The following is a 27268-nucleotide window of genomic DNA, read 5'->3' on the forward strand; positions in this document are numbered from 1 at the left end:
ACACAGATTATGGCTTTTTCTCTACGATGGAACTCCGTAGGATGTCTTTCAGCACCATTGCGCCTCTTGTCTTCTGGCTGTTTTAGTGACCACACTGCCGCAGTGAAGCTCTCCGCGACGTTCCGATGGGGTCTGTGTAAGATAGCGCCACAAGGACACCGTCGTCTGCAAACAAATGGTTTGCAAATATTGTTTTGCAAACCATTGAATCGTAATCTGTGCTCACCATACACGGCTCCACAAGAAGCGATAGTCGATGATGGAGGCACTGCGGTGTCTTCACGATGGGGTGTGGCATCTTGAAGTGTGGGTTCAGCAATGGCAGTTACCTGAGCTCACGACTGACACACGATGCCTCAATGTCAGACAATGACTTTCTATCTCGATGGTTTAAAGAATTGTTAGACTATACTTGTGATCTATATAAAGAAAGCTGACAGAACTACCAGCATGTTGACGTGCGGTATTATCGTATATCATATGATCAAATGACGAGCCAACTCGTTTGAACTGAGCAGGCGTAATTTGCTGGTTCTCAAGTGATGATGAACATATGCACCTCTGGCGGCCTTGTGGCACGTTCCACCGAATTTGTCATCAGTCAATAGCCTCGAATGTGACAAAGCACGCGAGTGGACATGTGCTGGTATATGACACATGACAGTAAAGATATTGTGCCGATTATATCCCCTAACCCTATATTTAAGCTCTAAATTAACTCCATGGACTCATGACACGCAAACACTTGCAAATATCTCAGGGAATTTATGGTAAAAAACTAAAACATATATAGATGCTGGAAGCCAAGGTGCAGAGCGCATCTTGCCTCCCAAGTTTCGATACCCAAAATCATTATCGAGCCACCTTTTTGTATTTGGAGGCACCTGCGTGGCCTGACGTGGCCACGGGGAGCTGTGCCCCCCATGGTGCCATCTGGGGGCCACCTCTGCTGTGGTAGTCGGCACATTCCACTGCGCTTGTCCCGACTAATGCACCGCGCTCGTCACTGCTGCCCAGACCCCTGACCACTAGCGGCTGGGTGGGTCACGGTGGAGGGGGGGGGGGCTGCACGAGCCCCCACTGTGATTTCCCAGTCTCAGCTATCGTGGTGTGCTGAGTCGTTAACAGTTGGAGCACAAGTTAATTCTATTTTAAAATTATAAAAATATTAATTTAGTTATCAGAATCGAATGACTATTTTTCAGGAGGGTCCTGCATTGGGTTTAATTATAATATTTTTCAGCCAATGAATGATAAGATGTGTTTATTGATAACTTTCTTGTTATTATTTATTTTGGTGCCATTTCGGAATTTGTTTATCCATTTTTTAATTTGCTTGGTAGGAGTGGTAGGGGTTCTAATGCTTGGTGTGTACGTGTGTGTGTGTTGGGCTTCTTTCGTGCCGTGCGTTGCCAAGCACGTATATGGCATTTGGTCCTTATAAATAATTCATGTACAGCATTGTGGAATGCTGTTGGCATGAATGACACTGCTATATAAATTCAAAGTATTGTTATTAAGTGGGAGGAAACCGCAGCACCCAGAGAAACTCACGCATGCGAGGGGGCAATACTCTATCCCCCCCCCCCCCCCACCCCGTACAGATGGAATGAACAGATGGAGACTCATCCACTATGCAGCACTGACTTCTCCTGCGAGCCAGGGTTCGGCTCCTCCTCGAAGCCCAACGGGTAAAGGGAGTTTCGCACCCCATCTGTGCGGCAATCCACCAACCCCTCACTGCTGCCTCCACAGCGCTGGATCACAGCTGCCACGTGCAGCAGCGCAGCCACCACCGCCTGGGCGTGATGATGACGGTGATGCCGCTGATGATGGGGGCACCGCCGCACATTCCTGTTCCTTGGTCGTCCGCCTGGACTTGGAAAACCCTGATAACAGGAGCCAGCAGCCGCCCGTTGCATTACGCCTCTACATTAGAGGTTGCATTCTGGGGAATTAGCTTCACAATACCAAGATAATTTAATCATCAGTGAACTGTCATTTTTTATACTGGGCTGGAATACATTATCGTAAGAGTGCCTTAACTGCTATAAAACTGGAGAGAAATGTTATAAAGTCAAAGTCTGCCGTTAAACATTTAGTATGTTTCGACAAATCGCGTGATATTTCGCACAACTCTGAGGTTTTTTCTTTGCTCGCAGATTTATTTCTCATCACCCCCAGATGTGGCCAGCGTGACCATTCACCCTCGTCGCACAACGCAAGGGTGGCTGCTGCAACTGGAACAGCGAGAGGGAGAGACAGAGAGAGGAAGGGACAGAGCAGTGCACCACACTGTCGCACGCTCCAGGCGAGATGTCATAATTTCTCCATGATGCCCTTGAGGTCCCGCCGAGTGCAAGAGGTCCGGCGCAGCAAGTTGCACGTGCAGGGCCACGAGCGCTCATTCAGACGCGGCCCGAGCCCACGCGCGCTCAAAGTGCCGTTAACAGCCGAGCGCATTTCATTCTGGGGGATGGATTTCTTTAATCCAGTAATACCCTTCTTCTTGTTCACCATCCGCGAATTTGGCTATACACGAATTGCATCTGGAACCGTACGTGACTACCGCATCGAGAGAGGGAAAGTGATGAGAAAGTTATAATAAAGAAAGTGACGAAAGATAAAGTGATGAGCGAGATAAAGAGAACTTCTTGAAGTTTTACGAGCATCTGCAGATGCTGCGCGTACGATATTCATAGAGCCAATATCATTATCCACAACATGTACTTTTCACGAGCATCTCCGGAGTGGATCCCTTGCAAGTAACGATGGAATACTACTGCATAGCATGATGGGAGTTTGGGCGCGGTAACACCTGACTGATGTCTACCCCTGCTTCCAAACGAAGTGTACCGTTGTTGTCTTAACTTGCAAATACAGCACTGGTGTGACGTTGCGTGTAGCGGGGAAAGCTGCGGAATATGCATTTTGTGTTTGCTGGACAAGACGAGAGACAGCCAGATATATCCTTGCTTCATCTCCCATCTGTTAAAAAGAACAAAAAACACAAAACATCGACCTGGCATTGCTCAAAGTGCTGAGTGCATATTTTTTTTCAAAACACAGGGCAGCAAACCTGGCTAATGGGGTTGCTGCTGGCACTGCCGGAAGCTCTCGCGGCTGCTGCTGCAGGCGACGACGCCCCCCGACCCTCTGGAGTGCAAAAACCACGCGGCTGCTCGCGCTGCCCGAGTGCAAGAGAGGGTGAGCGAGGGGGGTGCTGGTTCCTCCGACCATGACGTTGGCTCCCCACCGTCGCCGGCGTCTAGGAACCACGCGCTGGTGCTGCGCTTCGCCGTCATGACCGCTGGAGATCCACGACTCCTCTGCCTCGGTCTCGCCGGAGCGGACGGCGACGCGGGGAGGGACATACCGGCGTGCGGCAATCAAACCCCACTGTCGCTCGGAGGCCCCGGGTCCGACACGGACCTCGTGGTTAGCAGAGGGATGACCTCCCTCTCCGCGAGCTCACGTCCCCGGCACGCGGTCCCCACGGCTCCAGCGGCCCCCGCCCGCTCCTCAAACACGTCGTCGTCTTCGTCTTCGCTGCCCAGGCCATCCACCGAGCGGCCCGCATAGGCCGGTGGCCTGACCGTGCGCACGTCCACCACCCCCGTCGCCGCGTTCAGCGTGGCCAACAGTGCGGGCCTTGCCTCGCGGCTCCCCGGAGTGGCCGCAGCAGGCGCGGCGGGCCCCCTGTTGACCTCGCACGTGGTGGGGATACGCAGGTCCGCGCCGTTGGTCGTCCGGTTTCCCTTCTGCGACCGTGCCTCGGTCCCGCCGCGGAGCCGCTTGCTCGGCCACTGCGAACGGGCCACGGGGCCGGGGTGGGTGCCGCCGTTGACCTCGGGGCAACCTCCGGGCGCTCTGCTCTGGCAGAGGGTCCCCGGGTCAGTCTCGGGGCTGCTCGGGGGGCTCATGACCCCCCAGTTGACGTCGCCGGAGAGCGGCGATGCCAGGTCGACGACGATTTTGGGCAAGGTTTGGCCGCCCCACTCGCCGGATTCTCCATCCTCGCTCACTACGGGCGGACGAGAGACACGGGGAGGAGGCCGGCTCGTGACGGCTGCGATGTCGACGAGGAAGGGACCCGGCACCGCCACGTCAAAGCACGGGGCGGTCCCATCCCAGCAGTTATCAACTAAAACTATAAACTATTTTCACCAGGAATGTATCTCTTTTTCAGAAGCGGCCCAACGAAGTGGCTAATCATGTGGAAATTTATAGCAGCCAAATACTCTAAACGCATGATGTTGATTCTAAATGTGGAGAGAAAAAAACCAGGAGAAAAATCCACGCTACCACGAGGAGAGAGACAACGCAATCTCCAAATATAGAGCAGGCATCGGGGTCGGGATCGAATGCACGTCCTCCTGTATACCAAGCGAGGTCGTTAGCATCTCGACAGCTGGCCACAAATGATAGCTCATATAGTTATGAAAGTGCATTCAGCCACGGTCTAAGAATGGAGTACATACAGCAAAGAAAAGTGCTCTACAATAGTTTGAGTAAATAAAGTTGTCTTTTTTTTATAACAATCATAACAACAGTTTGGTTACGTAACAGTGACGATCCTGTGACTGCAGTGTGAACGTTGAAAGCCGCCGCGTGTGTTGGGAGCGGCGCCACCCACCTGATAAGTGGCGTGGGAGGTGGCGCATCGTCGGCGGCGTCCCCGGCATGGGCGGCACGCACAGCAGGGAGTGGTTCACATCCTGCTCCGCGGAACGGGGGGAGGGGGGGGGTCAGTGGAGGCGCCACGGGGACCCCCCACTACGCGTGGTGGTGGTGGTGGGGGGGGGGCACGGCAGCCGCCCACTATGCATGGTGGTGGGGGGCACGGCAGCCGCCCACTACGTGTGGCGGTGGTGGTGGTAGGGAGCATGGCAGCCCTACTCCTAACCCCTCTATGTTAGTTACGGCTCTTGTCGATCCGCTGTTGGACGAGGTGGGGGGTTCGCGGTGGTTAACGTGCCGTGCGCCGAGTGTACGATGTTGGAACTTCTTTCGCACCATTCGTAGCTGACCGAGCTAAATCGGAAGGTGTCGTGCATGGGACAACAAAGTTAAACGCACGCAAAAATCAGTTCTAAAGAAACGAGCGTTAAATTTAAAATGCGGCCGGCTGCCTCCCTGGAGTTTCTTCCCAGCGGCGCCTCACATCAGTGGCATCCGAGCCGGCGCTGGGCACCCCCCTGCACAATCCCACACGGCCCTGTGGCCGGCATGGCGAAGTATCGCGATGACAACAACGAGCGATCGGTGCTCGATAGAGACGCCCTTCCTCTGTAGTGATGCTGCCCCGAGCGCTGGAGACATACGAACCGACTCACACGACCATCACGTTTGAAAGGGGCACCCCCCCCCCCCCGCACTGCTGTCTCTGTGTGGCCACGAGGCAACTCAGCACCTGGACAGCTGACAGTGGGCATCGGTCTGCCAGTAAGGCGGGGGGGGGGGGAGGGGCATTCTTTGCGTGTACAATCCGAATCGGTGAAACAACTGCCAAATGCTGACACGATACGGAGAGCCCCTTCACCCAGCGGTAGATTGACCATGGGCCGTGAATCATCGTTGTTGTTGTTGCTATTGTAGTGACTGTGAATGTCGCTGTGTGGTGCCGGGCTTGCGAGGCCACGGCGGATACTGTGTTGTCATTAAGTGTAGCCCGCTTCCTGGGCATAGTACCAGGCTTGGATGAGCACTGGTCAGCGCGGAGGCACCGCGTACAGTGTGCGGTGCGGGCTCCCGGTGAGGGAGCGAGAAGGAGCGTCAGCCAGCCAGGGTTACGTTGGGGCATGATACGCTGGTTGACCTGCCGAGACGTGACCAGATGATATTGGAGGGGGGCTACCGGTAGACGGGGGCTGCTGGGTGGTCACGTGGTATAGAGGAGCTCTCGGGAGCCTTCGGGAAAGAGCTCGAGAGATCTAGAAGGTGGGCGGGGCGAGGGGCGGAGCCTGCTCCTACCCGTTGGTGAGTGAAGATTCACGTCGGGTTGAAGAAGCCTCTAGCCACGCGGTCCGGGACCCAGCTCGTGGTCCGGACCGGGAGAGCGGGACCGTGTCTAGTTCTGCCGTAGCGTGGTTAGATGGGCGTTCAACACCCGAGTGTAGGTTACGCTATGTTGTGTGTTGAGTTGATGTAATAAATAGTGTTGCTCCCAAGACAACGTCTGCGATTCAGTTGGATTCACTACACTATCGTCATGACAGCGGCGACGCAGCTCATGAGGCAGAGCGGCGGTATGGGCTGAGGTGCATGCAGCGCCACTCACCTGACGCTGCATGTCCAGGAACTGCTTCCTGCGGATGAGGATCTCCTTCTCCTGCTTCTCCTGGTCCAGCGGCAGCGTGTGGCGGCTGTACGACGCCAGCTGCTCGCGCACACGCACGGTGACCATGACTCGCCCCGTTATCTCTCCGCTCGGTGACACGCGCGGTAACCGTGCCTCGCCCCGTGAGCCCGGCTTGCTTCAACAAAGGCTTGGTAAGCGAGAGCGCAATGCGTCGCATCTCAGCGTATACGCACCCCCCAGTGCCAGTAGGCAGGGGCGGGTTGACGATCGCTCCTCTGTATAATCCCAACTAAGCAATTTGCAGTGTACATTTCTTTTTTATTTGGAAAATGTTGACCGTGACGTCGACGCACAACGGCCGACTTCCCTTATCGAACGACGCCGTAGGACCTTTAACGTCCACTGGCGTGCGGTTGTATTTAGCGGTTGAACCGCGGACTCCTGCAACAAGCGGCGACCATGGACGGTGTGCGGCATGACCGCGATGGCGGGCCGCGTGGAGACCCGGATGCTGCCCGCATGCGGGGGCGCAGCAGCCCCAGCTGTGAGTGCGGGCGCTGCTCACCCTCTGTCGGGTCCTGTACATGTGCTGGTTTAGGATCTTGCGCACGTCCACCACCTGCTTGAGCGCCACGAGGGGCGGGCGAGATGGCTCCGTGATGGCTTCATTCCTACAGAGCGGCACCACCACCGTCACCCCACCATCAACACCGCCACCAGTATCACACCACTGCCACCACCGACACCACCGTCAACACCATCAACGCCACCGTAAAGTGAGCGAGTGGCCGTGCATTGTGTGAGTGAGTGTGAATGAGTGGACGCGAGTGTCTCACATGAACGTGGCGGTGGACGGCACACGGCTCAGGTTGCCGCTCTCCACCAGCTCCAGCGCCTGCTTCACCTCCAGCTTCTGGTAGATGGCCACGAAGTTGAACTCACGCAGCGTGCGCTCGCGGATCAGCCAGCGCCTCAGGTATCGGTTGTTGAACTTCTCAAATCTGACGGTGGCGAATGCAGGGGAGGGGGGCGACGTTAACGCCGTTTCTCCTGCGCCCTACGGAAGCGCCTCGTTTGGACAGAAGAGGTGCGCGCTCCGCCACTTTAAAGGCACGGGCAGGGCTGATCGACGCGCAATGGCAGATTCTGCAGAACGCCGCGCGGTAACTGAACAATTTATCAATAAAGGAATTGGAATGTGGTTCCGTATGACAACCGACGACGCTGCCTGAATTATTCGGGATCCTTTTTTTGTAACCAAAAACTAACTTCGGCCTTTAGTAAAACTTGACACATCGCTTCACTTTGCGTTGCTGGGAACGAATCCACAACGTTTGGTAAGTTGCCTCCACTGCTTGCTTCCTTGTGTCTCGGGGCAATGCAGGGTCCGGTACGATCAACCATTGGTCACAAATGTTGCTCACTCTCTTCAGTCTGAAGAAAAACTTAAGACTGAAGAACCAAATCAGGTGCCACATTTTCCCATGTGGCAACTTGATTTGATTGGCTCTGTCGGGTGGTGGAGGGTTATAGTTACCATTTTTGTTTACATTATACCCACACGATTGAACCAAAAATAAATCAATTCCGAATCATCTCTCCCAAATGTTAATAAAAAAGTAATTCGCGTGCTCTTTGTAAATCCACTGCTGAATGATGGCCTCCCCTGCACCGTGTCAGTCAACGGGATTTTTGACCATACTTCACCAGTCGGTCAGCGCGAGATGGTGAAGTACGGTGGGGACCCAGCAACCGGTTCGGATGTCACTCACCACCAATGTGAGCCGTGGATGGGAATCGAACTGGGGTCGCCTGGTTTGGAGCGCAGCACACGAGTCTCTCCACTCGTATTCCAAAGTAATGTCATCAACATCACCATCACCTTCAGTTGCCCAAGGTAAGAGCCACATTGAGACGGAGCCACTCTTGCTTCTTACAGAAGAGTCGGGGCGGTCACGACACCATCACAGGAAACTCCCCATGGGAATGAAACTTGACAACGCAAAACACTCCGGGAGCACGTACACATGGGGCATGGACGCACGGGGCACCGGCGCACGGGGTATGGACACACAAGGCACGAACGCACAGGCACACGGGTCATGGACATGTGCCCTTACTTGTCCTTCCAGTAGTGCTGGCCACAGTGTCCACAGACGTCCTCGATACCGACCAGCAGGTGGTCCAGGAACTGCGAGGAATTGCAAACACACACATGAACAGCAACACCACCGCTAATACAAAGATCCGTGTAGCCTTGAACGGACTGTTGGGCCAAGTTCGTAGCGCAGCGCGCTAACCGCAACACTACCGCACACACACCCACAGACACACACACACGGCATCACCACTGCTAATACAAAGATCACCCATGAATCCTTCAACAGACTATTTGGGGAAAGTGCTGTTAGCAAGCGCCTATAACTAAAACTAAACTATTTATTTTATTTTACCGAAGGTGCGCACCCAAGGCTGGAGTGAAACAGCCCTCCCCCCGCTCAGCTGTTGATGTTATTTGCGTGGAGTCGTCGGTGATCATCAATTCTCCGAGGTCCACAATCAAGTTTTATCATGGGCGGCTAAAAACCCAGGATTCAAACTCTCAGGATCTTAATGTCGCCGGCTCAGGCAACTTTGGCCACCTCCCATGCAATTTATTTCGTAAGTCCAACTGCCACCAGGAGTTTGGAGTACATTTGTGAAGCTGAGCGTGACGATGAGAAGTATTTTTTATGTTAGCAGGTAAGGCCCACTGAGCTATGTCGTTCTTTTTCAGAAGAGACCTGGCCACAAATGATAGCTCAACGCTGAGGCTTATCACATGGAAATGCATAGCAGCCAAATACTCTAAATGCTGCGTATTAATTCAAATTTTGGAGGGAAAAACCGGAGAACATGCAAATTCTAAATATACAGATATCAGGGTCAGGATCGAACCCACGACCTCCTGTATACCAGGCGAGGTAGTTAACATCTCGTCACCATAGCACCCTATATGAAGGCTGGCATAGCACACGAAGGGGATGGGTGGCCAGCACCACGCCCGGTCACAATTTTCTCCCCAGTGCCGATGTTCACACACTGCACCAGGTACTCATTTCAGGCTGAATTGACCCTGGGGAGACCGGTTCACATATTCACTACTGTTATTTGCCGTGAGCGGGAATCGAATGAAGTCCCACCTCTTGCTGTTAAGCAAGAGGGCGATTGTATGTGTGTGAGTGCGTTGAGTTTTTAGTGGGCAGCGGCAGCTCGACGATTATCTAAACCGGTCCTGGGCCTCCACTAGGTCAACTCAGCCTCAAAATGAGTACTTGGTCCTGTATGAGGTTCAAGCACTTTTTCTTACACAAGCGCCGCGGTGACGTTACCGCCACCTAGTGGTGAACGGCGGATGTTGTTGTCGAGTTCCATGCATGCGTGTGTGGCGAGTGGTCGCGTGTGGTGGAGAGCGGCGGTGGGCAGCGGTGGCGAGCAGGGCTCACCTGCACGGTTATGGCCTCGCTCACGGTTGGGGGACTCCGGCTCTTCCTCTTCACCTCCAGGAGGTCGACGAGCGGCCGGATCGTCATCCCCTGCGGTCGCGGTCACGGCAGAGGCAACGCAAGGCACGGTCGCGAGACTCGGACGGCTTCACATGGACACGCCGACCCACGGACTCGCCAATACCGATTACGCGCTACGTTTCGTTTACCTACAGGAGGAAACCGATGCAGAACAGGGGGAGATCATACACCCCTGAAAGGCACCTAAAGTCTGGAATCGAGACCAGGCACTTCTTGCCGTGAGGTACGAGTGTTACCACTCTCCTGTCACCCTGCCGCTCCTGCTCCACCCTTCCCTCCCCCACTCCACCCTTCCCTCTCCCGCTCCACCCTTCCCTCTCCTGCTCCACCCTTCCTTCCCCGCTCCACCCTTACCTCCCCCCCCACTCTTCCACCCCCGCTCCACCCTGCATCCCCCGCTCCACCCTGCCTCCCCCGCTCCACCCTGCCTTCCCCGCTCCACCCTTCCCTCTCCCGCTCCACCCTTCCCTCTCCTGCGCCACCCTTCCTTCCCCGCTCCACCCTTACCTCCCCCCCCCACTCTTCCACCCCTGCTCCACCCTGCATCCCCCGCTCCACCCTGCCTCCCCCGCTCCACCCTTCCTCCCCCGCTCCACCCTTCCTCCCCCGCTCCACCCTTCCTCCCCCGCTCCACCCTTCCTCCCCCGCTCACACCCTTCCTCCCCCGCTCCACCCTTCCTCCCCCGCTCCACCCTTCCCTCCCCCGCTCACACCCTTCCTCCCCCGCTCCACCCTTCCTCCCCCGCTCCACCCTTCCTCCCCGCTCCACTCCCACTCCCTGCCTCCCCCGCTCCACCCTTCCTCCCCCGCTCCACCCTTCCTCCCCCGCTCCACCCTTCCTCCCCCGCTCCACCCTTCCCTCCCCCGCTCCACCCTTCCCTCCCCGCTCCACCCTTCCCTCCCGCTCCACCCTTCCCTCCCCCGCTCCACCCTGCCTCCCCGCTCCACCCTGCCTCCCCCGCTCCACCCTGCCTCCCCCGCTCCACCCTGCCTCCTCCACCCTTCCCTCCCCCGCTCCACCCTTCCCTCCCCCGCTCAACCCTGCCTCCCCCGCTCCACCCTGCCTCCCCCGCTCCACCCTGCCGCCCAGCATGAAGGAGGCCCCAGTGCGCGCGATGGGGACGGCACTGCAGGGCGTGCACACCTGAACGAAGACGGTGAAGAGGATGACGATGATGGTGGCTGTGATGAGGAGCTGCTTCTTGGGGAAGTCGGCGGGCAGGAGGTAAACGAGCGAGAAGCAGATGGCGCCACGCAGGCCGCCGTAGGCGATGATGAACTGGTCCTTGGCCGTCAACGACACCAGGCGGTAGCGGTTGATGATGAAGGTGAGCACCACCACGCCTGGGCACACGGCGGCCACGTCGCCCATCGTCAACGCCCCCGTGACGTCGAACCCGCGACGAGGGGCCACACGAGCGGGACAAACGCGCCCCCCCCCGCCTCCGCCCCCCTTGGCTCCGTACGATGACGTCTACAGCCACTCCACCCCCCTGCGCCCCCCCGTGTGGTCCTCCCTTGGACTCGTTCCGATGTCGCCCGCTCGAGCGTTTGTAATGTGGCCCCGCGCCACGTTCACCCTGCGTTCACCCCGAGTTCACCCTGTGTTCACCCTGTGTTATCCTCGCGTTATCTTCGCATCCGTGGTGTTTCACGGCGCGGTTCTCATTACGGGCAGAATCACGCCGTGACCTCGGCACTCTGGCCTCTCACTGGGTTTATTTGAAATCTCCTCCATAATTATAAATCCAGGGATATCGTTTAAAGAAAAATATTTACACCGAATATATATGTGTGTGTGTCGCAAAACGGGGGGTTCGGGGGGGGGGGGTTGGGGACGACACCTAAGACTGGTTCACAGAGCGCGCTTTGCTCGAGTAACGGTACAGTGTGCCAACCAATAAACCAAATCTGTAAATAACAAACACCACCCTCCTGCCACCCCCCCCCCCCCAAGTTAAATTGCCACGCGCACAATCACAATCGGCTCTTCGTTGAGCACTTAAGCATCACGTGACAATTTATTTTGATTGGCCTCATCGGGTAGCGGAGATTCCTGACGACACCAACCGGGTTAGAACGTTACGCGGCCCAACCCACGGTGGATCACCGCGTGCTTGCGAGCTCGCGAGCATCTCGAGCCCAACGGGTCTGACGGCAATTGCAGGAACGTGCACTGCAGAACGAATTCGCGAGTTCTGCTGTTCCAGTCAGGTTGGCATTGGTGGATTCAAGTCTCCTGTGCTCGGTGCGGATAACGAATTTGTACAGATAGTGAGACGACATTGATTTTAACTCGAGCCACGTTTGAGTTGTTGAATCGCAAACGTTGACCGTGCGGTTCAAGCAACGCCGCTTCGGATCAACGGTACACGCTCCCCAGCGGCAGTGACGGGGGGAGCCAGGGAGCACGACGCCGACCGAGGTGACATTGACAGTGTTTTTGCGGAAGGTTTGTGCTCGCTAAAAAGGAATGGCCACAAGGTTCCACCGTGTGCGGTGAAACATGGACCGGCGGTGCCGGAAGCCGCGTGGGAGTTTAAATCGCTTGCTTTCTTTCCCACCATACAGCCAAGCCGTGCTGGGTGGTGCGTCAGGCCAGCCTGGCACGGCTCTGGGAGCACCGCGCATTGCTTTTCGACTGCAGAAGTGAAGCCGTGCCACCGACATGCGACGTGTGACGAACGAGTCGACACGCGAGGTAGATGATGCACGACGGTGTCACAGTCCACGGTGGTAAACAATCGACCCTTACAGATTGAACAGTACTGGGGTAACGGGAGCTTTAACGCGGCCGGAATCTCCAACTAATCAATCAAATCGTGGAGACGCACATTCGCAGACAGAGCCCCAACGCTGGCAATCGGTTCTAATGCCCGCCACCGACGAGTGCCACGAGCGCGGCTGCGTAGCGTCGAATGCAGCGGTGGGGTGAGGGGAGTTGCGTCGCCGGTTTCGGCCAGACGGAGAACGTGATGGTGAAACAACGATCCGATTGTCACCGTGAGGCCAGAGAATAATCGCGGGTTTGGTTCTGGCACGGCTCAGGAAATCGACGGCAGGGGGAAGGAAGGGAAAAGAAAGAAAAAAACGGGCATAGCACGAGGGCCGGAGGAGGGGTGCGGCGCGACCGTTGACTCCAACAGCCTTACCGAGGGCCCTCCACACGAGGCAGGCCACCAGCGTGAGGGAGAGGAAGGCCCAGTTGAACTCGAGGCTCCCGTTCACCGTGGCCACGCCCAGGAATATGAAGATGAGCGTCTCGCTCACGCTGCTCAGCATCTTCATGAAGTACTTGATGGTGGTGTGCGACTTCTGCGACACATTCGCCTCCACGTACTGCTTCATGCTCATGGCGCACGCCACCATCCTGAGTGGCGGGGAGAGAGAGGGGGGAGAGGTGGGGGCATGCGCGGAGCGTCGGGTCAAAGGGGGCATCGCACGAAGCAGGGCGATGTGTCACATGGAGCGTCGCACGGACCATCGTGATGCCCACTGGCACACAGAGGCCTCCTTGTTGAGTCGCGTCACCCTCCAAATGTTTCAAATTACTCAACCGGGATTACACACAGCTATACAGAGCTACAGGCAGCTTCAAAGGAACAACATCGCCCCCTGCTGTGAAACTATTGCAGCCTGCGCGTACGAGACGCAGCAGCGCCGTCCTGCGTGGTGATAGCCTTGCGCTATGAGAAGGATGGCGCCAGTGCCACGCGCGCAGCTAAATCGCTCTCAGAGAGGCGATTCTGCATGCGCAGCCGAGCCAGAAGCCGCAGGGGTCTGGGCAGCAGAGCGAAATGGGCACAGCGAGGTCACCGTCAGCCATGGCCTATCAACTGCTGGACGGTCTCCCCACGTAACCGCCATTCTTAACAGATCCTGCGATGCCACGGATCGTGCGTCGCCGGCTCCTGCGCGGAGACCGACCCCTGGCGCTCCGTCTCTGCGGTGGTGGTCGTGCTCTGCGCGATGACCCCTCTGCCGGAGTGGGGGCACACCGGCGCTCGGCCACCCGGGGAACGCCCCGGAGTCATCCTCCACGAAGTCCGATCGGGGAGTTTACAAGCGAGAGAGCGAGTGTCTTCGTTAACCCAGCCCCATTAGCAGTGCAGCGCGAGCGTCGTCAAGTAATACGCGGTTGCGCCTTTTACAGTGCCATTCGGATGCTTCATCGATTGTGAAAATAATTCGTGCGCAGGAGGATCAATGAATTGAGAAGAACACCTTTGAAGAGAGGCTTGCGTGTGTAGCTTCACAGGCAACTCAGGAGGGACACTTTAACCCAGGGACATCTGTATTAGGGCTTCCAGAGAGGATAAATGAGCCACTGCCTTTAATGTGCATCCAAACGTGCACACGCAGCCAAACAACAGCATCAGCAGCAGCAGCAAAGAGCTACTGTCACGGGTCACTTATATTGGCGATGGCATCGTAACAGTCCCCGTGTAATCAGGCTCGATGCACTTCAAAGGCACATGGAATGGGTTGAGTCACAAAATCAATAAGCGGACAAGACGCCTTCCCCTTCCTATCCACATTCATCTCTACAAGCAATAAATAAATAAAGAAGCGTTTTTGCATCCCACCAGTCGCATGACCCTCTGACAGTGAATTTTGTTTTTACAGCAACAATGGTTCAACCCAAGCAAACAAGCTTCACTTTTTTCTTTGAATCGTTATACCGAGAGACAGAGAGCAGGAAGGCAGGCATGACGACCGCTCGCTTACGCTGGCACTTCTCAATGGCGGCGCCGCCGACCGTCACCTCGTGGAACCGTTTCGAGGCTCACCAAGCGGAGGTCACGGGGAAGACGCAGGCATCGCTACGGAAACACGTGCCGCCACGCAACACTCGCCCGCAGACCGACGCGGCTCGCCGTCAAAACCGTGGCCGGCTAAAGCCGCCGGGCGGAGCGGAAGACGACGCTTGTGCCTCACGGCAAAGAGGGCCTGGGTTCGATTTCCCCACTCGGGTGCCTCTTTGCGTGGAGTTTGTCCGATCTCTCTCCCCCCGTACAGTGTGGGCTTCCGGGTTTCTTCCCATAGCTAAAGGAGACGTCATGGAATTGGTGTTGGCCAAACATCCCAATGCAAGAAAAACATTTAAACATCCAGCGGTAACATTGACCCCCCGACAGCAAAAGACTTGACAGGGCCGTCCAGTAGGAGAGGCTTGAGACTGCAGGTAAACACGGAGAATGATAATAATCAAACTAAGGGGCGTCACGGTGGCGAGATGTTAACTACCTTGCCTGGTATGCAGAGGTTGGGGGTTCGATCCCGACCCTGGCGCCTGTATATTTTGATTTTGCATATTCTCCCTGTGGTTGCGTGGATTTTTTCTCCAGGTTTTCCAGTTTTTCATTGAGATTATTTCGATTATTTTGGTGCTATAAATGTCCAAATGATACGCCACTTCATTGAGCTATCCTTTGTGGCCAAGTTGCTTCCAAAAAAAATAAGTTGATACCTCAGGTGGGCTTTGTCTAAAAGGATGGGGATGTTTAGTTTTATTTGTATTTGTTTGGGTAATTTGTTTACCTTTCTTGTACTTTGCACACCTATCATGTTTTTGTACTGTTTGTTGTTGTAACGTTCTTACCCCGTGCCTCGACTGAACATCTGTGAAAAAGAGCTTGATAGCTCATAGGATTCCTCCAGCATGAATACATATTCTGATTATGCATGTATGTTGAACGTCTTTCGCACCGTACGTAGCCAACCGCGTTAATCAGAGGTGCGGGATGATGCACAGCATTACACGAGTGCAGCCTCTCACATTCTCCAGCGCCCTAAAGTGTCGGAGCGAGTGACACAAGAGGTCCAATTAATCGACGTTTGAAACCCACTATGGCTGGGGATGCTCGATTGTTGTTCGGACACAACGCCGGAGACATTAAGTGAAGTGAAAATTTCAACATGCGCTCGGGCGACGAACAGATCGCCACGAATGCGCCCGCTCCCAATTCCGCCCTCAGGAGCTAAGCAGGGCCGTGTCCGGTTAGTCCTTGGGTGGGAGGCTGCCAGAGAACCCCAGGTGCTCTCGGCTGGTATTGTGAGCTGGCCACGGGATGACAGGAACAGCAAAGCAACGGTGACTCAATCTGCGCGGAGCCTTGAGGGTTTAGCCCCCGCGTAGGCGCGTGCTTTCTCCGAATTTTATTTCCATGCTCTTCTAAACTTGAAAGGGAGGCCTTCATCCGGCAGCGGACTGATCATCGCCGATAATGACGATGAACACGGCCAGGATGCTCTTCAGAAGCTCGCATTCGCACCGGCGTGGCAAGCTATCAGGTTGTCCACACCGCGGCCACCGTGCCCGGTTTGATCGCGGCGTGGGGGGGGTGGCAGCGTGGGAACAGAAACGGCGAAATCGGCGGATGACTGCTGCTGCATCCCGCACCCTGTCGTGACAGGGGAGGCAGACGATCAGAGGTCTGTTAGACCGAGGGCTGAAGAAACAGCCACCCAGGGCCTCAACTGCTACGATCCAAAGCCCCCGGCGATGCCACGGATTGCCACGATCCGTCGAGATTCAATTCAGTATCAGAATCTTTGTTTATCCTGGAGAAATCCGACGAGCTATGAAGCTCTTATTTGTTTACGGATGTTCAGTAGGGGACGGGTCAGAAAGTTACAACAACTAATACAAACAAAACGATCGGAGTGCAAAGTATAGGAAAAGTAAGCAAGTCACATGTAAGTAAATAAACAATCACCACAAATTCACGATGGTCTCTTTCTCGCTGTTGCTCCCTTTGTATGTTTCGTTTCCATCTCCTACCAGGTGGTGCATGAGGCAGGACAGCAAGTAGGCATGTGACGTACTTGTATGGATTGTGGGGCATCGTTCCATTTACAATTCCTTTGGGCCTTACCCCCCCCCATATTTTTATATTCCAAAAATCGATGCTCTCAACATCACGCCTAGTGGAGCTGAAGAATCGATTCGGGAATTTCACTGCGCAGCGCATCCCGTGTGGCCTTCAGGGTTGGCACCTCATCAGACCGGTGGAGGATAAAAGTGGGAGGAGGAGGAGGGAGGGGGAGGGGGGAGAAGCGATGGAGGAGGCTGTAGTAGTGATTTTTCCACACTGGACTGCTTTTAATAACTACCTCTAAGGAGCCTCATTATCCTGAACAAAACCAGGCAGCGCGTTTCCTACATTGCGAGGAGATTGGCCCTGCAGGGATGTGATGGGTTCAGTCGATCCCTGGCTGGGATTGGTACCACGGTGGCGAGATGTTAACTACCTTGCCTGGTATACAGGAGGTCGTGGGTTTGATCCCAACCCTGACTCCTGTTGTGTATTTAGAGTTTGCGTGTTCTCTCTCCCTGTGGTCGCGTGGATCTTTCTCCGGGTCCTCTGGTTTTCCCTCCACATTTAAAATCAACATCACGCATTTAGAGTATTCAGCCACTATACATTTCCACGCAATAAGCAACCTCTTTGAGCTACCATTTGTGGACAGGTCACTTCTGAAACAGAGCTGTGAGCCTTACCTGTTAAAATAAAAAGTTTAGTTTAGTTTGTTTGTTGTGTGACAGCCAATCCAAAATGTTCGTGTTTTTAAATCCCAGAGCTATAATATTTGCCAAATTAAGTGCTGAACGAAATTTTTATGAGACGCTTTTTTCCATGGCGTACTTACTGATTCGGCAGAGATCATCAACTGGCTGCCGCAAGCGCTGGTAAATCCGGTCTAAACCGCGAGTGGTCCGAGCCTGGACTTGAACGGAGGATCCTGGTGGTTCCGGCTCCATGCTCTGACCTCTGAGACACCTGCAGCCACGTGACCGCTTGTCCCCACACTCGACTCCTGCCCCCTGTGTCCCTGAAGCCCCTCTCTACGCACAGCGGTTTCCGTGCGATCTGCACAATTTTAATCATCAACAGCAGTAGCAGCCTATACCCTATGAAGGGTTGTTTGTAGATAAGATATCGAACGTTTTCTCAATGAGATAACGAGCGTTACACGAATGGGGCTGGAATTGAAAATGACAATGAAAAACCCAACCGCAAGCGTAAACACACGACCACCTCTTCACGATTTAAAGCTTTCGTGACTGCAGGGATCCATCTTCTTGGTTTTTTAGGTAAAGTCACGTAGAAGGAAAATAATACTAAATAAAACATAATAAAATAATTCTCACGACGTTTCGGCCACAACGCAAGCAGCCGTCTTCAGGTGGAATGGCATGCCCCAGGCTTGGAGCGACTATTGGAGCGACTATTTATGCTGGGATGGAGGGGCTAAGAGCGGCTTGATGGATTCTGGCTCAGCAATCATTGGAAAGATGTAATAAACCATTTAGGATCTTAACTGATTGTGTTCACGTTTACGGTGACTTTCAGACCGCAGCCCACTAACTGACATTGACTATATATCTTGAATTCTCCGAAGGGAATGGATTATTTGCTCCGCTGCAAGCTTCCTACCACCACTCTCCCATTGACATATTTCGTTGCTTCCTCTTAGTACCTTTCACGCGACGGTCAATGGTATAGTGTATAGCATATTGTATAATAATAAATAGTATTAAAGTGTAATGTTTAATACAATGTATAAGGTAATATATAGTATCGTAATTGTATGGTGAATATACAGCAGTGTGGTATACAGTTGGGTGGGTAGAATAATACATAGTGTAATATTACAATGTATAGTCTATAAGCATATTAGTTGCTGCGGCGCCATATTATTAACATTCCTTCCCTTTATTAATTCTAACCTTACTCCCTCCCTTTGATACTGCTAATCCTGCATAATACACGGGCATAATGACTTTAAACCCCTCGCCAAACCTCCTACGCATTTCACAAGTAGTACGAATCGCATATCTGCATTTCCCATAAATATGCTAAATTCCTCTTGATAAATCTAAATTATTTTGTCAAGCCGCTTTTCGCCCCTCCATCCCAGCATAAATAGTCGCTCCAAGCCTGGGGCGTGCCATTCCACCTGAAGACGGCTGCTTGCGTTGTGACCGAAACGTCATGAGAATAATTTTATTATGTTTTATTTTTATTATTTTCCTTCTACATGACTTTACCGAAAGAACCAAGAAGACACCTCTTCACGCTCGCTCGGCGATTCTTAAAACGCCACGGGCGCCAGCGTTTATGGCAAAACACCGGCAAATAAACCCTCGGTCGTCATCCCAACCGCGCTGGCGCTGGTGCTGGTGCCCAGCGTCGGGACAGATAGGCCCCCCCCCCGCTCGCGGGCCGGAACTGCGGCCCAGCTAGCGGCTGTTTGTGAAGCAGCACCGGAGCCTGCCGCCCTCCCCACCCCCCGACGTGGGCCTCGACATCGAGCGGCGATGCAGAAAGAGTGAGCGCAGCTTGCACTGCACCCGGTGTGAAGGTGGCGAGGTCAGTTACACAAAGACAAATATCCCCCCACCCCCTCGTATAGCCTTAACATACACAGGGGGTGGGCGGCCAGCACCATGACCGGCCTCCTTTGTCTCCCCAGTGGCGATGTTTATACACTGCACCAGGTACGCATTTGAGGCTGGGTCGACCTAGGGTTCAGATAATCGCCACTGGTATTGGCTGCAAGCGGGAATCAAACTCGGATCGTCGGGTTCATAGCGCAACACACTAACCACTACATTACCACTCCCTTTAAACACACACGCACAGACCGTTTACACACACACAACAGAGACAAACACACCACATACCCACGTGTGTGCGTGTGTGGGGGCACTCACGCCATGATGCCGGACAACTGGAACATCTCGGCGATGAGGTAGGCGAGGTAGCTGTAGAGGAAGACGAAGAGGGGCTCGATGACGCGAGTGTGGTCACTGAAGCGCGTGGTCAGGGCGGCCGCCATGCCCAGCAGCACGCCGATGAGCACCCCGCCCAGACCCACCACCAGAAACTTGGTGGCGCCGAGCAGCACGTCCACGGAGGTGACGACCTTCATCGTGGAGAAGGCTCGGAACAGGTTGTATAGCACCTGGCGTGAGGAAACGCGGCAAGACGCGGCGTCACTGAGCCGTGCGGAGCGACGCGGTGCCACGTGGTGCCACACGGTGCTGTGCCACATGGTCCCACGCGGTGCCACGCGGAGCAATGCGGTGCCACTCGGAGCGACGCGGTGCCACGTGGTGCCACGCGGTGCCGCAGGCACAGACGATGCTCTCGTTAAATCCGGCGGCCGGCGAGCACAGCGTGATGCGAAACGTTGGAAGAGAAAATGTAGAAACATTCCCGTTCAAAACTTTTCCAAAACGTAATTCTCATCATTTACTTTGTCTCTCTGGCCATGAAGAAGGGCCATTGCCTGAAACGTTGCCAATTATATATTTTTATTTTGAGTCTACAGTGCTCTTGACGTGTTGAATCATGTATTCTTGCGCACCACTGCCAACGCAGCAGCAGTAACCATCATCAAATTATCTCGTGATGGTTACGAAGGAAATCCGGGTGTCCTCGTGAGACAGCGAGGACGTGGGCATAGCTTCGATTGCTCGGCATTACGTCATCACTCCCACGACTCCAGCCAATCAGCTGCAAGAGCGACTGGAGCTGCGGAGGTTGCTGCTGTAACTACTGCTGCTGCTTTTGCTCTTACTGCTACTGCTGCTGTTACTGCTGTGACTGCTGTTACTGCTGCTTTCTCAAGGTCCTCAGGGCGAGTGAGGGTGTCGAGAAGCAGCACCGTCACGCAGATAAACTGCCGTCGTCTTCCCCCTAGACATCGGCAAAGGGACCGCGCGCTGGCAGCGGTGCACAAATTAAAGACGAAACTCGCCACCACGCTGCTCACCTAACGCTGTCATCTAACTGCTGGTCACCGATGGGCAAGACTTTGGCGATGAAATGGCAGGCGAAGGGGAGAATGCCACGACCACCATGGCGATAGAGATGCGAGGTCGGCTCGGTTGCCGGGAGGGAGGGAGGGAGGGAGAGAAAGACGGATTGTGGCGTCAGAGGACCGCGAGAGGGATGGTGGATTCACCACCCATACTCCATGGACATTCCTGCCATCGCATAAAACCGCAGAGGTTGCGCAGCTGCAGAAGATAATTCCCTGGTTAACTCCAGGTCACGGGTTATGCAACCTGGAGTCCTGCAGCTGTGCCTCGTGAAATGTGCACCGTGCCGCTCACCACCGACTACACTGTAACGCGAGATGTACGATTTCTGGTTCTCGTGCTAACTTGGGGCGTTTGGCGCGGCCCGAGCGGTGGCCGCTTGGGCCCAGCTGCCTGGCCAGGACGGCGTCGGCATCCACAGCCGCAAGGTGGACTCTGAGTGGCCGAGGGGCGCGAGTGCTCACGTGGAGTGGACACCACGGGCCCCCTCACACCGTCGTCATTATTCTCAAGAGCAGGCCACGAATGGAGAGATTTAAAACGACGAAAGCGAGAGCTGGCCAGGTGCTCCAAGCATCAAAGAGCGCTGGGGCGGCATCACCGAGGACGCTGCGTTCGTAGCAGGTCACAATGAAATCCGCGCCCCCTCTTGTGCAGCGGCGATGGCCTCAGCCTGGCCATGCGACGAGTCTCTCGTCACCGCCGCGGCTTCAACCATAAAATAGAAATATATATAAACATTAAAAGCCGCGTCTATGACCGTGCGCCCTGAACGATGCTTAGGCGGTGCACTTTAAATACCGCGGCGAGCCAGACGGACGGACGTGTTGGTGCCTTGTGACTGCGAAGCCAGGGGAGATAATGATGACAAATATAACCCCAATGGCCCTAAATATAACCCTCACAGGCCTACATATAACCCTAACCCGGGTCCACGTGCAGCCCACGGGTGACCTCTCTGGCATGGCGGCAGCCTCTCTCTATGGGTGCACACACAGTAGCCAAGGTTTGATGGTCGTGCACCACCTTCGATTAAAAACCAGCAGACTGTGCACTCAGTCAAGAGAACCTGCTGCAAGTAAAAGTCAAGATAAAATGAAATTCCATGCTATGGCAGGGGACAAGTCTGTGCATGAGGCATTAAATGCTCAACAACCAGTTATTACTGCGTAGGGCTCATTTCACCAGCCTCAGAATTGAGATGATGATGATTTCATAATGATGACAATGATTGTGATGATGCATTGAGTATGAAGCCTGTAACCCACATTCACATCAATGCAAGCGATTCCAAAGATATAATTAATCGAAAACCTGTTGCAAATATTCTATCCAGGATATATTATCCGTTTAAAATAAATAAATATGGTTACATTAGCCACAACCCCCCACTGAGCCGCACTGCGGCATCACAACACCACCCCGCGTCACAACACCACGTGGCGTCACAACACCACATGACGTCGCCACATTTGGTATTCGTCACAACGGCATTGCAGCCGCCTGTCTTGCCGGGCGATGATTCAAGGCGCTGCACAAAAGCGCTCTGCGACAGAATTTAGGAACGCGCCGGCGGGCCCCAGCGGAAAACCCCGCCCGCGGGGGGCGGGGGACTCACGGAATATTGTCGACAGGTCCTCGTGTTTTGGTTTGTGTGGACTAAACATTTTCCGCGGGGACGAAAGTCTCAGATTGCACGCCAACATGCGATTGATCCCCGTTGATTTTGTTTGTGAAAACTCGAGAGGACTGGGACAGGAGTCTCCACTTGCACGATCGATAACCCGGGGTGGGAGGGGGGGGCATGCTCTCACCTCTCCCAGTTGCTGTGGCGCCACGTGCACGCTTTTCACATTCCCTGCCCGCGGGTTGTGTTGTGTGTGTCAACGTATACCTCGCTCCGACCCGAAGCTCATTTAACCCCTCCGCTCGTTTGCCCGGGGGTGGCGTGTCAGTTGCTACAAGCTTGTCGAGTTTGCGTTTGCACGTGATCCGAATCCCCCCGGCGACACCGGGATGTTACCTACCGGGACGGTTACCAACCGGCCCCCCGGTGGCCTCCCCACGGCCACCACCAGAGCAGGGACAGGAATGGGGCGCGACCGGACCCAAGCGGCCGCTGCGCCTGCCAACATCCCTTCAGCGGGGCAGAAACCTCAACGGCGACGAGGGAGCTCCGACACGAATCACGAACACAAGCGAAGCTCGTGACTGCAGGGCAGCTGGAGACCCGAGATAAAACGCATCCACTCTGAGAGAAGGGATGAGAGTCATCGGCTCTTTGAACGACGCCGAACCCGCGCGTTTACTGCCAAAACGCGACGCCGCTGCGGAGTCGACGATTCCTCTCTCCTCTTTAATCCTCAAGAGCCGCGGCAGCTCCCCGTCTCATCCCCCAGCACCCTCTACGCATCGCAATCCCCTTTGAGGGCGAGGACGATAACGTCTTTAGCTCTCTACCCAAACTGCCCCACTCTGTTATACACGTCCGCGCTGCTGTGCCGCGTTATGGAAATTATTTTAAAAACGTTCCCCGCTTCACCCGAAAGGGGTATCCTTAAATTTAATAAACGCGCACGCGCAAACACGCTTGAAATTTAAGGTTGTAAAATCGCAACGGGCTCTCGCCCAAACAGCACGCTCAATCGAATGCGGTAATGGACGTTAATTAAATCGCTCAGACCCACCCGTGCGGCACAACCGCCGGCAACAGAGGAGTTGCAGTCCAACGAAGCGAGAAGCAGAGAGAGGCGGCAGTGGCGGCGAGCATTTGCCCGATGGGAACACGGGGACACGCGTGCGGTTTAAGCGGCCTGGGCCAGAGTGTGCACTGCACACGCCTCCATCGTGCAAAGACCTCCGGGGGGTTTCCTGCTGCCCTGGTTTCTCCGCGGGTTCTATCCCCAACCCGGCGTAGTTCGTGAAGCCCTCAACAACTGTACCGGAGGAATTTCAATCTGCTACAGATACAATGGGAGGCTGATCGATGCCCGGGTGCGGTCAAGGGATGGCTCCCTATTGCTCAACCATGTTATGTATGCCGATGATCTGGTAATTGCTGCTCACTCAGAGGAGGAGTTGGAGGCGCTGCTGCTGAACCTGGAGCTTGCGACGAAGAGGTGGGGCCTTACCATCAGCCCCACCAAAACTAAGCACCTGCCTGGGTATTTTGTACCATTGGACACTCCACCCCCAAAACTCCCAATTGGTGATAGGGCAGTTGTGGAGAGATTGGAGAGTTTCCCATACCTCGGCAGTGTGCTCATGACAGGCTCCAGTTTAACAGCAGACGTCTCACTTCGAATCAGTCGAGCGGCATTATCTTTTCATCGGTTGCGTAACGCTGTGTGGAAGCTACCTGGTCTCTCGCTCCGCACGAAGCTTCAGGTCTTTTCGGCCACGGTCATTCCCTCTCTTCTCTACTCTTGCGAAACGTGGACCCCTCTAATGAAACATCTTCGCCGGTTATAAACATTTAGGCTGGCCTGCCTACGATCCATCCTGGGTTTAACCAGGCTAGATTGTGTGAGGAGCTCACAAATCCTTGAAAGATCTGGACAAAGTCCCATCGGTGAGCTCCTCCGGCAGGCAAGGCTGCGTTGGCTGGGCCATGTAGCCCGCATGCCCAGCCACCGCATGCCTGAACAGTTTTTGTTCGGCCGGATCGAGGGGGCTAAATGGGCGCGGCACAGGCTGGAGAAGAGATGGAGTGATGTGGTACAGGAGGATGTGGAGCTGAGTGGACTTGTAGATGACTGGTACCAGCGGTGTCAAGATCGGCCTCTGTGGAGGAGGCTCGTGAAGGACGCTGCTACTGGGCAGTTGGAGGCAGTCGCACTCCAACAACAACGGAGAGGTGGAGGAGCGATGCTCACAACAACGAGCAGAGCGCCGGGTGGCTAAAGCACAGCAAGTTGGCATAGTAGGGGGCACAGGTGGTGCATCAGCCAGTCATCTCAGTAGACTCGTGGCACCTGGGTCTGCCCCGTGACCTCCTGCCAGTGGGCGTTCCACACTTCACGTGGCCTCAAGGTGCACATAGTCTGGCACAAGCATTGCGGTGACGTCACCGCCACTTAGTGGCGAATGGCGGTTGTTGTTGTGTGGGGAGCGGTGATGTCGCAGTTAGTGCTCTGCGCTGCAAACCCGGCGATCCGAGATCGATTTCTACTCGTAGCCAACACCAGTGATGATAATCTGAACCGGTCCTGGGCCTCCTCTAGGTCGACTCAGCCTCAAATGAGTACCTGGTGTGGTGTTAAACTTTGCCACGAGAGAGATAAAGGCAGTCGAGAGTGGTGCTGGACACCCACCCCCTTTTTGTGCTGTGTTGGCCTTCGTAGGTGCTGCTCAGGAACAGCACTTGCCCCAACAGTGTTAAAGGCTATAGGGGGGATCTTTGACTTTGTATATAACGACAGCCAGGGCCAGCATGTTGCTGCTGCAATTGGTCGCCTGCACTCCGTGTCACTCGCTCACTGGGAGGGTGGCCTGCACTCCGGGTCGCTCGCGCTCAGATGCTCACCGGACCTCTCTCTACCATTATCCATGTGAGCGCCAGGTTGGACTTGAACGTCTCGGCTCCAAAAGCCGGCACAAAGCACACGACCGCCCAGTTCCTCTTCTTCTCCCCGAACGATGGGAGAGGGGCTCACGGCGGCACGTCCACTGTTGGCGATCCACTTGCTGGAGAATTGAAGTGCTCAATGTTTATAATAATGCGTGTATCTGACGTGATAATCAAATCTATAAATGATGAGAAACTCCATCACAACAGTGTGGTATCAAGTGGGGTAGGGTATCGTGAAAATACAACACCACTCTAAAATCAGATTCATTCATGGGACTTACCCCCCCCCCCACCCTCGTCTAGACACGCGGGCACCCCACACGGCACTCGGCCCATCTCGGGATGGAATCAATCAGTGGTACGAGCCCACGGACGGAGATCAATACGGCTGACACGCTGCCAAGGCCACGATGCCTGGGGACCAATGAAGTGGAAAAGCCCAGGGCACCACTTTGACGCTGGTGACACGAGTTCAATTCCTGGTTGGGCTGCCACCTGTCCCATCGTCTTTTTGAAGACAGAGAGCCACTCTCTGTTGTTTGGCAGTTTCCTGCCCCCACTGTTGACTCCTCAGGGTGACCGGAGCCAGAACCAGCCCGCCGCACCTCCTGTGTCCCAAAGAGGTCCAGGTGGTACCAGTCCAGTTCCCAAACACACGCACGAAGATCCCCCCCTATAGCCTTAACACTGTTGGGGCAAGTGCTGTTAGCGAGCAGCACCAATGAAGGCCGGCATAGCACACGAGGGGGTGGGTGGCCAGCACCACACCCGGACACCTTTGCTGATGTTTACACACCGCACCAGGTACTTGTTGTAAGGCTGAGTCGACCTCGGGGAAGCCCACGACCGCTTCAGATAATCATCACTGGTGTTGGCTATGAGCGGGAATCGAACCCGGATCTCCAGGCTCATAGAGCGCTAACTGCTACTCTACCGCTCCCGCATGCACACATATACGCACACACACACGCACTCACGCACGCACACACGCAGGCATTCATGCACGCACACACATGCGCACACTCACTCACATGCACACATGCACTCACACGCGCATAAACACACACACACACTCACACACGTGCATTCACCCACACACACGCACACACGTGCATTCATACACACGCACACACGCACTCACGCAAGGCACTCTCCCTCTCTCGCGGACAGCGCAGTTGACCCCCCCCCCTTCCCGTCTCTCACCACGGTGACGGCGTCGTTGAGCAGCGACTCCCCGAACACGAGGATGTGGAGCTGCTCGTTGACGTGGATCTCCTCGAACACGGCCAGCACGGCCACCGGGTCGACGGCCGAGATGAGCGACGCGAACAGCAGCAGGTGCACCAGGCCCAGCGACGCGAGGCCCAGCGCGGGCACCAACGCGCACACCGCGTGCAGCGTCAGCCCCACGCCGAACACGTTCCACAGCGTGCCCAGCACCGCGTACCACAGGATCGTGCCCAGGTTGTCCAGGAAGGGACGCACCGGCATGAAGTAGCCGGCGTCCAGCACGATGGGCGGCAGCAGGTACAGGAAGAACACCTGGGCGGGGGGGGGGGGTATAGACAGTGCGCACGAGGGTTGGTTAGGGTGGCACCCAGTGGCATTCTGAGGTTCTGGGAGACCGGCCAGCCTCTGCGGGGTTGCAGCGATGCGTGAAAAGCATCGTTATTGATGAGACACTGTATCTTCTTGGTTCTTTCGGTAAAGTCACGTAGAAGGGAAGTAATAAAATAATACAAATAAAACATAATAAAATAATTCTCACGACGTTTCGGCCACAACGCAAGCAGCCGTTCTCAGGTGAAGAATGAAACACCACCAAGCTTGGATTTAAGCTGGGTTGGAGAGGGGGAGGTGGGAAGAAGAGCGCCTTGACAAAATAATTTGCATATCAAGAGGAATTTAGCATATGGAAAATGCTAGGAGGTGGGCGGGGGGGTTTCAAATTAATATTATGCCCGTACATTATGCAGGATTAGCAGCATCAAAGGGAG

General features: G+C 55.0%; 2 protein-coding genes across 2 annotated transcripts in view; both read right to left on the reverse strand.

Moving 5' to 3' along the window:
* The window catches only part of TMEM182 (transmembrane protein 182), a 15010-nt gene extending 11705 nt beyond the window's left edge, over window positions 1–3305 (reverse strand). Inside the window, exon 1 of the mRNA XM_061568691.1 lies at window positions 3257–3305. Within this exon, the coding sequence (XP_061424675.1) occupies window positions 3257–3305 (49 nt within the window). The remainder of the gene's footprint in view (window positions 1–3256) is intronic.
* The window catches only part of LOC133351103 (sodium/hydrogen exchanger 2-like), a 64105-nt gene continuing 37488 nt past the window's right edge, over window positions 652–27268 (reverse strand). The window contains exons 3-13 of the mRNA XM_061566051.1: window positions 26475–26813; window positions 19589–19839; window positions 13020–13237; window positions 11012–11211; window positions 9787–9876; window positions 8422–8492; window positions 7138–7302; window positions 6867–6972; window positions 6281–6379; window positions 4637–4718; window positions 652–4024 (exon numbers count right to left, since the gene is read on the reverse strand). Coding sequence (XP_061422035.1) covers window positions 3390–4024; window positions 4637–4718; window positions 6281–6379; window positions 6867–6972; window positions 7138–7302; window positions 8422–8492; window positions 9787–9876; window positions 11012–11211; window positions 13020–13237; window positions 19589–19839; window positions 26475–26813 — 2256 coding nt within the window. The 3' untranslated portion in view covers window positions 652–3389. The remainder of the gene's footprint in view (window positions 4025–4636; window positions 4719–6280; window positions 6380–6866; window positions 6973–7137; window positions 7303–8421; window positions 8493–9786; window positions 9877–11011; window positions 11212–13019; window positions 13238–19588; window positions 19840–26474; window positions 26814–27268) is intronic.

The sequence above is a fragment of the Lethenteron reissneri genome, chromosome 5 (assembly GCF_015708825.2).
Source record: "Lethenteron reissneri isolate LAM-NWPU_2019-01 chromosome 5, ASM1570882v1, whole genome shotgun sequence".
NCBI lineage: Eukaryota > Metazoa > Chordata > Hyperoartia > Petromyzontiformes > Petromyzontidae > Lethenteron > Lethenteron reissneri.